This window comes from Lonchura striata, chromosome 1, assembly GCF_046129695.1.
Source record: "Lonchura striata isolate bLonStr1 chromosome 1, bLonStr1.mat, whole genome shotgun sequence".
Taxonomy (NCBI): domain Eukaryota; kingdom Metazoa; phylum Chordata; class Aves; order Passeriformes; family Estrildidae; genus Lonchura; species Lonchura striata.
Genome location: NC_134603.1, coordinates 46,446,322 through 46,461,411, shown reverse-complemented (window position 1 = coordinate 46,461,411; position 15,090 = coordinate 46,446,322). Strand labels below are relative to the sequence as shown.

Sequence of the window (15,090 nt, the reverse complement as noted above, 5' to 3'; positions counted from 1 at the left end):
TTTGCAGAGAAGCTAAAATGTTAAATTGCATTTTCTAGATACCCTTCATTTTAAACTGCAATTGTTTCAGCATAGATATGGTTATTTGGGATTTGATTAAGTATTTATTGACTGGTGTAAACAAAAATTCCTCGTCAGCTGCAGGACTGCTTCATCCTGTTTTCCCATTTGTTTCTAACTTTAGTGCTCAGTACCTTTTTTTCCATTCCCTTCACTTCCTCCTCCTGCTCACACCTGCTACCCTGCTCAATGCCACTCATCCTTCACTCAGACAAACTCTCCAGAACAGACTTCACAAAATGTATTTTATACATGATACTGAAAAGGTCAAAAAAAGAAAAGTCTGTTTACTTATCAGAAATGACATATTTAGAAACTGTCAAAAGTAGGGTTTCAAAAAGGTACCAAATCCTTCCCCTTTCCTCCCCAGCTCTTCAGAGGGGCAGTGGTTCTTGCTATGACACTGGGGCTTGTTTTTTACAAAAGTAGCAGCAAACTACAAAGATTGTGGCTGTTTCCCCTTTTATCATTCTCTTTGTCAGACTGATCAGTCCTCAATGGTAAATGTGCTGCTCTGTTGTGCACAGCCAGCGGCTTGCAATTTGCTCACTATGTTTCATGAGACAGTTGTTTGTGGCTGTTTGGAACACATTTACCTCTTTGGGGATTTATGCGCTAGTTGCAATGCCAACCTCCATAGTGATAGAAATTTCTTTCTAACTAAAATAGATAATTAGAAGCTGGTAATTATTGGTCAAGAATTATCAGAGTGAAAAAAATTAAGCTCTTCATAAATAGTTCTTGGCAATGTCATCTCTTTACATTATCTCATGCCTAACAGCACTTTACTCAGAGCACTTACAAATTTACACTACTGCTGTTGAGTCCCATAATTTTATATGGTGTAATTCCTTTCCTGAACTCCCTGAGTTCTGAGCCATGCTGCATATGCATGTGTGCAAAATCCTAGGTAACTGCTGCAGCAACTGTATAGTCTATTTACACCAAACTGCATCAGATATAACAGATGTAAAGAAATCAGTTGAAGATGAAACAATGTTTAGCATGTCTACTTAAAACTACAGTGAAAATAATAGGAGGAGCAGCGGAGTGCATCAAACAGAACGCAAACAATGGCAGACTCTTTTCATACTCTCTCAGGTCAAATGCCAGCTGTAAACTATGTGATGAAAACAAAGGAATGCTCAAAAGCTTCTTTTCTACAGACACCGTGTGCCAGAAATAGAATTTTCTCAAAGAAACCTGCTAAAAGTGCTATGTATTCTACTAAGATAAAAAAGGTAGAAGAAAGACAACTGAAGAAATACCATTTATGCCAACACCTTCTAGGCCCATATGAAACCTGGATTTATGTTTCCTCCTTTCCCACCCAAAAAGCTGAAAATTGTTTCACACACAAATTTCAATACACACACCAACAGACAAGTCTTCATTTGGCAATCATCCTTACAGTTATCCAAATGAAAGTACATGCCTATATCTAGGTCAAAAATAATGCCAAAATACAGGACCTATTTAAAAAACCCCACACCATGCCTTGCTTTCTGTCCGCTAGCGTCCCCTAGCCTAGCCTGACTCAGTGTGTAATTTAAGCTAACACGGGCTCTGCTTGATGAAGCAGAGTGTCTGGAAATGTGTGGACAGATCTGGCAGTCAGAACACTTGAACTTTAGCTCACTTAATGCAAGCAAGGATTCCACTTCCATGCCTCTTTGTCCTCATCCATTCAAAGGAAAATGCTTACTGCCACATCTCATCATGAAGATGTTGGGAAGACTCAATTAAAGTCTGCAAAACAGTTCTAAAATGGAAAGTTCTAGAAGTAGTAAACATGTAGTTACCAAAGGAAAGCTGTACCAATGACATCTTTCTATTACATAACATGTATAATGTAAATTGCACTGTTGTCAAAGATACTTAAGGTTACACTTCACTGGGTCATCGGCAGATTTTATTTTCCATTAGGTGGCATAATCCCTCTTGTTGAATTGATTGAAATGTATAATAAAATCTGTAAAAATGCTATACATTCTCCTAACAAAGAAGAGTAAGAGGCTTTTCAAATAACCTCTAATCCCTCTTCCCCTGCTAAATGTCTAGTTGAGATTATATTTGATTAGACAAAAACACACACATACATACAACCTAAAAATACCTACCCTCGGTGGAGCTATTTTAGCCAACAAAGTAATTCCAGTTGCCTTATTTAAAAGCCTAAGTTTCACACTGGGGTTTATAAGTATAGCTTTGCCTCAGTGACCTTCCATAATGCAACTTCTCTCTGTGGATGTCAGCAACACGAACTCAGTTTGCGTCCCGGGATCATGTTCAAGGGGAACAGTGATTAGATGGGACACCATCAACTTCTTCAGGCTTTCAAACTGCACCATGATGTTAAGCAGCAACTGTTTCCCTCAGCTGGCTGAGCATTATCTCTATCAGTGGTTCCCACTCATTTCTGAGTGGATTTTGGCAGATGACTTTCCACTTTCAAATTTGTCCCACGTCCTAGGTGTGTCCCCTTTTCTCTTTTCTCTGAATTACGAACATGGAGTCCTTCAGGTAAGAAGACACTACACCCGCCAATAGCCACAACACAGATAATGGAAACATTTTACTATGAGAGGAAGTAACAGTTCCTGATACTGTGCAATGATGTCTGTGAAAGCATTTATTGCCCCTACATCTGATCTAGGGATTATCACACCATTTAACTTTTAACTCCTGCCTTGCTACATTACCTTCCTCCTCTCTTGCATTTAAATGCCTTTCTTTCCCTGTGTCTTCTTGAAGCTTCCTCACTTTCCTTTTCCCAGAGAATCAAAGACACTACATCCTGTTCTGCCAATCACCTAGGAAATCATGGCAAGGAAAGTTTTATCAGATACATTTAAAAAAGGGACGGACCAATGTCTCTAGGAAACCATCTTGTTTGTTTGTTTGTTTAATGTGCTGTGTCAACAAGCCAATATTCACTGCAGTGCTTAATCTAATATATTTGTCAATCGATATATTGATATGCATGAAGGTAACTACAGGTATATGTTACATATATTCACGCAAATGTATTTGTGTGCATGTTTTCTGTATTATGTATAAATACTGTAACAATACCTACAGATGTACATAAACTAAGGCTGGTTAAAAACAGCTTGATGTGACCCCTTGAACCTTTCTTTCTAGGGAGACCATGGTCTTGGAAAAAGGCTTGTGAACAATGATATAAATTAAAGGAGAGGGGGGAGAGTGAAATTAGAAAGATAGCTAAGGAAAAAATCCAATTAGTCGTGAGAAGACTAACAGAATCGGAGATCAGAAATTATTTTTCCTTGTGCTTCGATTCTGAGGTCACATTCAAAACTCTCCAGAATGCTGATATTCCTTTCACTCCACCCCAACACAAAATCCCCTCGCATTTGCTTAATCGAGGCTACATCATTAGGAGCTGCACTGCTAAGTCTGGCAGTGCAGATAAGAATCTTCCACTGAACACAGATTACCACACGCATGACCGGCAAATCTCCCTGCATGTTTTGCAAGCTCCTTGATTTCACTAGGAAGATTTTATATTAAGCATGTTTAAATCTGTGTCACTATGGTTATGTCATGAAGTAATATCATGCATGATTAGATAGAACAGAGACAAAACAATTAACTATTTTTTTAAAAGATTTGCTTTCTCATTCAACCTCATCCAGCTTTAAGAAATTAAACACAGGCAGTTAATAGCTCAGTTTAAGAAAATATGTCTTTTCAGATCTGCAGGCTGAAGTTAGCTAAATGGATTTGTCCTGCTTTACTGATTCTCTCCCCAGTTTGCTCCTCCCATTCTGACTCTTTAATAAAACTCATCCATAAAATAGAGGGAAAAATAAATCTGAGTATTTAATGAAATAAATGAGCTCCTATTCTAAAAATGTGAGGCACCTGGGAAGAGGGCAGCAAACAAATACATCATCAATTCCAGCATCACCCCTTATTATAAACGGTGTCCATATTCCTTGTCAAGTTTCAGCATCACTATTTGCTACCATTAAGAACATTTCCAACACTGGACTCAAATAAAACAGCAGAAATAGTGAATTCTGTTGTTAGTAGTACCCTACTTTTAAATTACATTACTGACACAGATTGAATACTCTGAAGCAGCTCAAATTATCTCCTACCCAAAAACACAAGATATCGAAACTAAGGCTTAACCTAACAGGCAAATGGCTTGTCTCCTTTACAAAACCAGTTTGTCATTTCCATTTGTTCATTTTTATGAGAAATGTAAAATGTTTATGCTCTAAATATGTAACAACTTAAATAAAGTACCCACAGAAGTGGGCCGTTAAGTTTTGGCAGATAATTTTCTTTTACATTGCAGCCAAAATGCTAAGTGTTCATGGAAAAAATCTGCATGCTACCTCGAAAGAAAAAAAATAATCACCAAACTGGAAAGTCAAATAATCAAGCAAATTCTTTTCTGTTGGATATATAATTACCAGTTTCTATAGCATACTTTTTGGTCTGTGCTTTGCAAGATTTTCTGCTGTTTTAGCAAGAAAACCAGAGTAAGAGAAGCAGGAGCAAAAAAAAATCAGTGGTATGTATCTCTGTTTTGAAAAGCAAAATTTGGAAAAAAAGACTAAAAAAAAAAAAATCCAGGAGACAATCCTGGCAATGTTATCTTATTAGTGAGCAAATGATGTGCTTGATAAATTTAATTGGCTGATAGAACTCTTAGTGCTATTACTGAGTAGTTACCAAATTGAAAACATTATGGGTAAACCTAGGGGAATCAGCAAATAATAAGAAAATATGAATATCAAAGAAAAAGCAGCTTTTGTTTTATTCCAATTTACAACTGTAACAGCTTTGTAAACATCAGGATTCAGGAATCCTAAAAGACGTTTTTTTAAATGCTTGTACTAAGCTTAAAGAGTGTATTTCATTACTGTATACTACAATTCTGTACTTTTTCAAATAATTTATAGGATTTAATTGTATACAGATACACTCAGGATTTTTTTCCAGACTGCTCAAACATAACAAACAATACTATTTTATGGCCATTTGAATTATTTATGTTTCCTAATGACAAAAACTCACCAGTTTTGATTTTGGTACTGAGGTGCTTGAGAAGTACACAGTAGTGTCATTACCATAATAACTTCTGAAATTAAAACCTGTCTAAAACTCTACGGAAAGCTAACATCCAGTTCATTAACCATTCCTGTTAGTTTGTTTTCAATAATGCAAAAATGATTAGAAGTTTAATTTGCTAATCACCTGTGTTTTGACTGGCAGTGGATATATAATTCTCTGCAGAAGTCTAAACTAGCCCTTGCAGAACATAAAATATGCTAATGCTTTATCAAGTCTAATAATATGAATAAAAAAATCAATCATGCCTAGGTAAATCATTGATGGATCCACAATTAATTTCTCCTTAACTCTGTTTAATTTTGGAGACAATGGTGATAATGAGTAAGAAAAATGGCTATTTGCCTTTGAGAAGTTTTAGTGCTCACTTACCAATCATGTGGTTTGCAACATGAACTTGGATATCCCACTCATTGTAGAAAACCATCTGACATTTGATGCACTGGTAGGTCTTCTTCTAAAGAAACAAGGGTAGATAAAATTTACTCAAACATACAATTGGAATAATTTCATTATAATTTAACATACCAAGTTCACAGTGGTCATTTAAAGCTCTCCAGCAGTGCTTTCATTAAGGCTTAATTAATAATATTAAAAAGATAACATTCTGCAGGTTATGTAGTACCTTTCATTTGAGTTTTCTGAAACTTGGTAGAGATTGTTGTCCACTCCCTAACTCCATTAACACATCAGTATGGCTAAAACACCAGTATCACACTCATGGAAGGCAAAATGGAATGAGGATATATGGGATGTAAGCCAAACAACACTGAAATCCATGTGGATCCTTCATTTTACACCAATGGATTATATCCACTACAGAACAAAGGAGAAGCCAGAAAAAGAACATTGAAATGAGAATTATTCTTCTCTCATTTTCAGTAGAGCTGCAGAATCTTCTCAGCACCACACGTTTTAAATGGTCCATCAGGCTGCCATTGTTCAAGGAGGAAAACCCCCCAGCTAGTCTGGGCAAAAAGTTCCTGTATCAGGGCATTTGTTTCAATAATATCTATTGGCAAGCCCATACTAAAACTGGGAAGACTGACTGGAAACTAGCCAGAGAGCATGCCTTCTGGCCACATTAGATTGGGCTTGACTTAAAAATCATGGTGTATACAGCTCAAATTTCATTTTAAACCAGGAAATGCATTACTCTGCTCAATTTGGTCCACAGAACACATTTTTCATTTCTGTCTTCATGTCTTTTCAAAAAAGATCTGCTCTTTCACTTTTCTACAAGGTATAGAACTTGTCCAAGACATTTCAATATCCTAAAAATTTATCTGCATGTTCTCTTATTATTTTTCTTGATCTGAATTGGCCAGAGAGTTGATATTGGAAAGCATTGTTTTAAAAGTGAAAACTAAGAGTGTATTCAAAGTTAGGTTATTTTTTTCCTTCATAAGACTTAAAAGCTGCAGTTATCCAGGCATCTAATTAGATAAGCCAGATTCATAACATTATTCAACTGCATAATTGTAGTATCAAGGACTCAAGTCGTAAGGTAACAGTCCTGAAGAGCTCAATTCTTGTTTTGAAGATGCAATAAAGTCAAGGTAAGCCCTGAACTGCCACATCAAGGCAGTAACTCAAGAGACACAGATCTTTCTGTACAGCCACAGGCACCTTGCCTACATCAGCAAAAAGAAGAAAAAAACACAGAAAAACACATATTTTTTAGAGAATGTAAAGTCACAAGAAACTGCTGCAGATATGTTAAATTGCAGATTTCCCATATATTAGTTGGAGAAGAAATAGGGTTCACTGGATAACATGCATCAAAAATACAGCCTCTCTTGTACATATTTAACTTGTGAAGAGTTTTATACAGCTGGTATTATCAATTATAATTTTTAGAAGGTGTTGGCTTTTTTTACCTGACTCCAAACAGTAATAAAGACTTGCTGGAATTTTTGTCAGCATCTAAATTTAGATGCCTGGTCCCAGACAAAGTACCCATCTATTAAGTATCTTTCTACTTCAAGCCTGTAGGCAGGAATATAAAGACTTTTCAAACATATATTGTTTTGTCTTACCAAGTTAACTGAAAAATTAGTGACTAATCAAAGTCAACTCTGAAATTAAGTGTTCCTGTGGGCTCCTCTTTACAAATCTCCCATTGCTTCACATTCAAAGGGGATATTTTAATTTTCTTGATGACAATAAAATGTGCTGCCTCTTTTCAAGGCAGAAACAATCACAAGGCTTTTTGCTGTTTTTAATTTAAATTAACCTTAGTTTTTCAAAATTTAACCAAGTTAAATCATTATGTAGACAACAAAAAATCAATGGACACCAAGAAACCAAATCCACTTTGACTTAGTGTTACTGTTGTGAGTTGTAAAGCCAGCTGTTTTTAAAGATAAAATATTTTTTCTCTTTTTTAATTCTTCTGACAATTCTGGTGTCATTGGTAGAAAATCAGATTCAGTCTAAGTATTTCTTATTATATGTTGGTAAATTTAACCTTACTGCACTACATCTAGATCTAGCAAAGACCTCTAAATAATGACAGTCACAATCAACGATTTATTATGCTAAGCTCTTTACAAGATTCTTTTTGATGCTGACATATAGAACAACAATATTGCATAAATAACAATCGCTCTCCCTTTTTTAAAACATTGTTTCCCTTTAGAACTAGTTAGAAAATATTTCTTACTCCCTGATGACTGCCACTATGTATTGTTTATTAGCATATCCCTAGCATTATTCCTGATATGTGACTTTGTTGAAAAACAAAGAAACATAAATGTAATGGCTGGTCTTTTCTCTTGTTAGCAGAGCAATGCAGAGTGCATGTCAAGAATTGTCAGCAAAATTATGACTGATGTACATAAAGACAACACATACAAAGGTTGGGGATTTTTTGAAGTCAAATGCTAAAAAGTAAAGTGATTTGACAACAACAAAAAATAATAATTTACTAGCACTTACTAGCCTGTTCAAAATAATCTGACATATTTGCAGAATCACACACAGAGTTTTTCTTTTTATCATGAAGAGAAGATTGTTTTTGTGACTGCTGCTTGATCAAGCACTAGTTCTTTTTTGTTTCCAAGCATACTCTAAAATGTTGACATCAACTTTTATTAGCTCAACACACACTCATCTCAAAGTGTCTAAACTTGTGCATGATTAAGTTTTTATTTTAAAAGCATACTCAGTAAATTCCATTTACTCCTAGATTTTCAAAGTGATCAAACCCAGTTGTTTTCACACCATGTTGAACAAAACCCACATACTTATTTCCATATGTTTCACATTCTAAGGAATTCCTTGTTTGCTGCAAGTTACACATTAGTCTCATAAGCTCTGTCAGAACCACAGGACTCATAACTGCTCCTAGGAGTTTCTGAGACCTGATGTGCTTCATGGATGATCCCAATTCCCTACTAGGGTGAGATCTCAGGGGAAACCCAGCCCCTTCTCACACTGTGTTCCCAAAAAGGGGAAACTTGGGGGAATAAGACAGGAAAAAACCCTGAGGCTGCAGCTCCATGCCCCTTGCCTGGATAGGAAGGAAAAAAGCCTTGCAACACTTGTATGACACACTACAGAAGAAAAATTGGATTGTAACTCAAGGAGGCATTTAAATTTCTTTTGAGTGTCTCCAGCTTTTGCAGTGCAAGATGGCTCTAAACAGAAAGGAGCTCAGGGCTGTGACAGCCATCCTTGCCTTGTCCCGCTGCAGCTGTTTGCAGCAGGGAACTCTTGCTGAGCTTCCTTGCCCCTCTGCCCAAGCCACCAGCATGTGGAGGACTCAGCAGGACTGAGCAGACACCCCAGGCCTTGCTGCTCCAGCTCATTGCCCTCAGCACATCCATCCCACACAATGAAGAGTGGTCAGTTAAGGGCACTTACACCCTAACCTGCCACAGCTGCTTTCCTCAAAAGATACCTGCCAGTTTCCTGAGGAGACAGAAGAATGACAATATTGTCATTCTCCCCTAAGAAAAAAGTTGACACATATTTCCTGTAAGAGAATAATTTCAAATCAGCAAGGGTGGGCCACAGAATGCTCTTGCCAGTACATTTCTGTACTCAGACAGGACCAGTTTAGTAAATGGAGAAGATGCAATGTGTTCTAAACCATGCTGTCTTGCAACCACTCCCAAGGATTTGTTCCAGGGAAAAGCACATGTGATTAAGAAAGTGGTTTAACTTTTTCCTATTATTATTATCATTATTATCACCTCAGCTAATAAAAACTCTCCAATCAACAAGCCCATCATCCTTCACTGAACCCTCTCCTGTCAAGAACCTAAGTGCCAATTTGTCTCCCCCATGCTGAGTGTAAATCTGAGGCCCAAGTCATTCCTAGGGCCATTCAAAGTCACTGTAGAAGAGTAACTTCTTGGACAAATGTCCCACAGGACCATTGTATGCCTGTTGCATTCCTGTTTTCACAACCATTTTAAAGCTTTCCACCATTCAAATCTTCTTTGTGACTTCATTTAAAGAGCTTTGGATTGGGCATATGCATGTGTCTCCCTAAACTTTTGAATAATTAATGTCACCTAGACCTTTAATTATTGTCCCAATCCTCACTTATCACTCTGCAGTTTTCTGAATTTCTTTTCTATAAAAGTGCCCAGAGTGTCCATGTCAAGCAAAATGAGACTGCTGCTTTTATAAACAGCACAGGAATACGAACCTTCAGTTGGTACTTCAATTCTGTGCACAGAATTTTATTTGCTTTGCTTTTATAAATAAAGCAAAACAACTAATAACCACACTGCTAGAGGATTTACAGTTCTGTTCAGAAGTGCTTCAAAAGTATGCAGAAAATACTTCTGTGTAGACTTTTGTGCCCTCTCACTGTCTGAGGCACTGATTCATTCTTTTTTTTCTATTCCCCAGCCTCATTATATTACTTGAAAATGAACTGCATATGCTACTTATTGGCTTATGCTCCACCTCCTTGTCAAAATCATTCAGTATTTTATCACTTGCCTATTTTGTTCTGACATTTCTCCAGTTTTGTACTACCAGGGAATTTCATCGCCTTACTACTTATTCTTTCTTCTACACTACTGATAGGCTGCATAAGTTAAATAAAATTGGTGCAAATAATGATTCTTATGGCCTTCCATTATTTACACCACTCCAAACTAACCTGCTTCTATTCAAAAGACTCTCATGCCTTCCATACCCAAGATCATGTTTCTTTTCTTTTTTAATAAAAGAAAGTATCTCTCCCTATGCCGTACTTATTCACCCAACAGATTAGTCTTTTGTGCTATACCATTTCAAAAGCTTTGCTAAAATCCTGGTAAATCATGTTTATAGGCTTCTCTGTCAGCACTTGTGGCTATTCTCTCAAAATACTCTTTATTGAAAATTTTAAGCATGATCCTCTCTCTGTGAATCTTTGCCCTCTATCCTTCATTAAATCCAAACTTTCTTCTATCATGTTTTTGATTAGCCTTCCTCTTCTGTTCCTCACTGTTTAAATCAAGCTCACAAACCAGTAACTTCATGCATAAGCTTTATATTCCCTGCTAAATGCTTGTTTAGTGGCCTTTTCCCAGGTTATTGATGCTTCTTAAAGCCTGCAAGTTTATCTGCTTAATGTTTCCTTTTATCTTCAGCTCCTTTCACTGAGAATTTTGGAATGGATATTTTTGTAAGTCATTTATTGTGTATTATACTCCATTATATTACCTCTAATCTGTACTTCATTCTTCTCCACGGGGAGGATATGCCACTAGCTCAATCACAAAGCATTTGTTTAGCAGTACTGGTTTTCTTGATTACATATACCATTTCTGGATCTCCTGTACCCATGCCCCTTTTAACTGAATTCCCTATATGAAATAACCAAAATATCACTTGTAGCTTCTAATGCATGGCATCTACAGTCTTAGGCTTGCAGGCATCCCTAGTTTGTTCTATACTCCTTTCACACTTCTTTGCCTTGCCCGATCAAAAATGGGTTTGATGTGTACCTGTTACCACACCAATAACCTCCTGTTTACACCTAATTACATTATTTGCCCTTCTCACACTACTGAAGGGGATTTTCAAGGCTTTCTCCCCTCAGTTTTAGCACAGACTGAGTATATGGATCAATAACAGAGCTGAGACAACCTGCTGTTGCCAAAAAAAGAGTGATACCACGCTTCTCACATCCTCTAATTCCCTTCTCCCATATCAGTCATTCACTCAGTTTCCCTCACCTAAAGGGTGGAGTTGATTAAGCCTTTTAAACTCACAGAACAGTAGCCTGAGAAGAAAAAGTGAACAGCATCCAAAAAATCATTTGAAAATAACAAGTTAAGACACTTAAAACTTGCACAGTAACTACAAGTTTGCCAGTGCTAACTCCTAATGCTGCCAGCTGATTTTTTAAACATAGTTATTTTATTAAGCATTAGCAGTGTGCTTGGCCCTTCATGATACACAAGAGCAACCACAGTCCTAGCTTTGTCCATTTAGCCATTTTTCATTAGAGTTCAGATTAATTTTGACAGTACCTTAATTAAGGATTTCTTTCTTACCTTCCTGGATGCTTATTTTGTCAACCTTAAGCTCTTAGAAAACTAAGCATATGTTAGCCAGTTTCACTGCATAGTTAGTTATTTATTTTGCTTATGGGGCACTGTCATCTTCCTTTTTTCTTTTTAATTGACTAATCACCAACTTTTGTAATTGCTCACAAAAAAGCCTTTAATTAGTATTTGCTGATTACTTTTAAAAACACATTCATGGAGATTTTACAAGTATTTTTCTGTTCTGTTTTCATTTATCAGTGCCTAAATTATAACAGAGTCTGAGTGTACATGCCTGTGGAAAGAATACAATCAATCCCATAAGGTAAACAAAATGAAAAATAGAAAGAAACATTATTTTTCCTCATTTCTTTTGTTATGGTTACTTATTGCATACAGAAAATATATGGAGTCAGAAATACAAATGTTCATGTTAGCAGTCCTTACTTCTCTATTCTGCTTGAAATCATGGTCTGCTGTTCTGTCTTTCACCTTTATTCTGGATTCTGTATTTAATCATGTCTGTCTTCAATGTCTCTTAGTTACAAACCTTTCCCTCCCCTAGCTGACGAAGAGCATTAACTTGCAATGTCTCACATCCCCACACAGAAAAAAACACATCATGCCACATTCAAGAGCTGCATCTCTTCCCTTTGAGATGTCTAATCCTTTAACCTCTCTAGGCCTTTCAAATTCAGTGAAATACCTGTCAGAAAAGTAACTCTAAAACCTGGCAGCACATGGCTGTGTATTTATTTTCTCTCTCAATTACTCCATGATAGATAGGCTTAAAAAGTTTATGAATACAAACAGCTGAAAGTACGCTGAATTTGATTTGGGATCTGATAAGCAAATATAGTTCTTTCTGTCCTTCTGTCTGAGGACCTGATCCTGGGTGAGGCTGAGTCTCTGAGTAGTGCACATGTATCTGCTGAGAAGTGCTCAGGAATTTGGGGCTGACTGTGCCAGCAACTGAACTTTCTGTCAGCATCCCCACCCCTTTCAGTCCCCTTACATTGCGCTTAAAACCAAAGGCAACGAGACCCTCTGAAGCCTTAGATGTTAACCCATCCAAAGGCATTCCAACACTCGGCATCTGTGTCAGAGCCGCTATGTGACTACAGACATTGAGGAGGAACAATGACCAACATCACACTCATAATTCTGCAGATGAAGTGGCATCAAAGAAAAGGCAATAGTTTGACTTGGCAGGTCTGAGACTCAAAATGCAGATATTCTGAGTAAGCTGACATTTCTTCCCTTTAGAAGTTGGGTGGTTTTGCTTTGTTTTTTAAAAAAGGCATAGTGAGACAGACTGTCATTCAACAAAGCCACTACTTTCTTCACCAACAATCAGCAACAGATGTAGGCCAATAAAATTAATAGTTTGCAAGTACGCACAAGAGAATACTCTTGTCTCTTTTCTCCATCACAGATTTTGTAAAAGCTCTCTGGATTTTAACAGAAAGGCAAAATCAGTAGCTTTTTATATACTTTTCTTTTTGTAATTTTAACACTACAACCACTTTTCTCCCACTCTGTGGAGAATTAATGCTGATTAATTTCACTTTCCAAAGTGTGACCCAGGACCCTCCCCCTACCCTTAATTGTCCACTTTTAACTCAAACTGAATTCTGCACTATTACTTACCAAAATAATTTAATCCTACAGAATAGAACTTGTGCTCAAAAATATGCAGCATTAATATTAATGTACAAACAGAAATATATTACTCATACATAATATATAAGAAATTAATTTTCATTGAAGTACCAAGAGAAGGAGTAAACCCCTTAGATCCTTCTCATGCAATTAGCTCTGCACTTGGGAAAGTCAATGGGACTTCACAAATTAAGGCTTCACACGGTAACATGGACAAGAGTGGGGTTTTAAAAAGGCACCACAAAATATGCCATGAACAGAGTCCTACAATCATATTGCTGTGATTTTAGTACTACCCTCTATAGATACACTTAGGCCACACCAATGTTAACAAATATACTGGTAGCATCTGAGCTGGCACACAGCTGCTGACACTGCAATGACACTTGACTGTGTGCCCGGCTGGAAAACCTCTGCTGGGGCAGTGCAGCTGCCCAAGGAAGTGGTGTACCAGGAAAACAAGCACTCTGCTCAGCCACTCTTCAACACTATCCACAATGATTTGTGTCTATCTGGCTTTTTTCCTGTGAAGACATACTTGCTCTCCTCTAAGGGAATTAAGGGAACTTCACAGAATTGCCTCTGTCCTATTTCATAATCTTTTACTTTCACATTAATTCTTAAAATACCAGCAGCTCCTCTTACGTACATCCTGTAAAAATTAATGTCTTTTTACATGGGACCTCAGTCTACCATTCCTCTATCTTAAAAAAAAGGATTGCTAAATTTGTTTCAGAAGCATAATGCTATACTTCTAGGTTTGAAGGACTTTGACCACTCAACCACCATCATACAAACCAGCTGTGAAGCAGGGTCATATGAAAAATGAGTAACTATGGTTAAGACTGATAGTTTGGGAAAATCACCAGGTGATATAGACATTCCCTGCCTAGGCCTGTGAGAGAAGCACCAAGCAGCAGAATAGGATCAATTACAAATTTGACCACTATCTGTGATGGTTGCAAGGATTTTTAAAAAGACAGCCATGTTCCTATAGGTTTGCCCTAAACCTATTCCAGCCATAAGAGTAGAAACCAAGAGGATTGTTATAGCAGTGATAAAGCAAACACAGAAGGAAATCTGGAAACTTGAAGTCTCAGATCATTCTTTGTTGGTGAACCACCCCATTTCCTACTAAAAAATGTAGAGGGAAAGAGGTGGCCTTCCAGATATGGAAAGCCATTAGATGTACCTTTTTAGACAGAATGCTGTGAAGAATCTGACTAATAAGCAAAAACCAGAGGAAATGTATCCCAACACAGGACCCAAAACTGGACATATTATCAAAGGGGATAAATAGCTCCCTTCTCTCCTACCTCCCACCTTGCTTTTGAGTACACAAGCAGAAAGTTACTTTAAATGGCTGCATTTCTAAGTGGCAGTATTTCTAAGACACTCTTCCAAGGCATTTCACAGTCATTAAAAATTATTCCTAGAAGTGTGCATTATTATTGGTAGGACTGAACTGAGATGATCAGTATCTGGAAGGGCCCTGCCCTTTTATTCAGTGGCTTATGAAGCCATATACCAGCAACAAAGTTTTATCCACCAAGGAACAACAGAGTAACACCAACATACATCTGACAGATGGGCCCAAAGATGGGTAGAAGCCACCAAAGAACAAAATGGCTGAGGTTAATCTCTGGGGATCCTCTGGTCCAGTCCTCCTGCTCAAGAAGGGTCACCTAGAGCCAGACCACATCCAGATGACTTGTGAGTATCTCAAAGGGATACACAGCCTGTCTGGGTAACCTCTGCCAGG

The 15,090-nt window shown here is 37.3% G+C and overlaps 1 protein-coding gene across 13 annotated transcripts in view; it reads right to left on the bottom strand.

The window, feature by feature from the left end:
• Positions 1-15,090, bottom strand: part of ZNF521 (zinc finger protein 521) — a 229,736-nt gene that overhangs the window by 111,766 nt on the left and 102,880 nt on the right. For all 13 annotated transcript variants that reach the window (XM_077783929.1, XM_077783921.1, XM_077783925.1 and 10 more), the window contains one exon: positions 5,542-5,626. In XM_077783929.1, the coding sequence (XP_077640055.1) occupies positions 5,542-5,626 (85 nt within the window). The remainder of the gene's footprint in view (positions 1-5,541; positions 5,627-15,090) is intronic.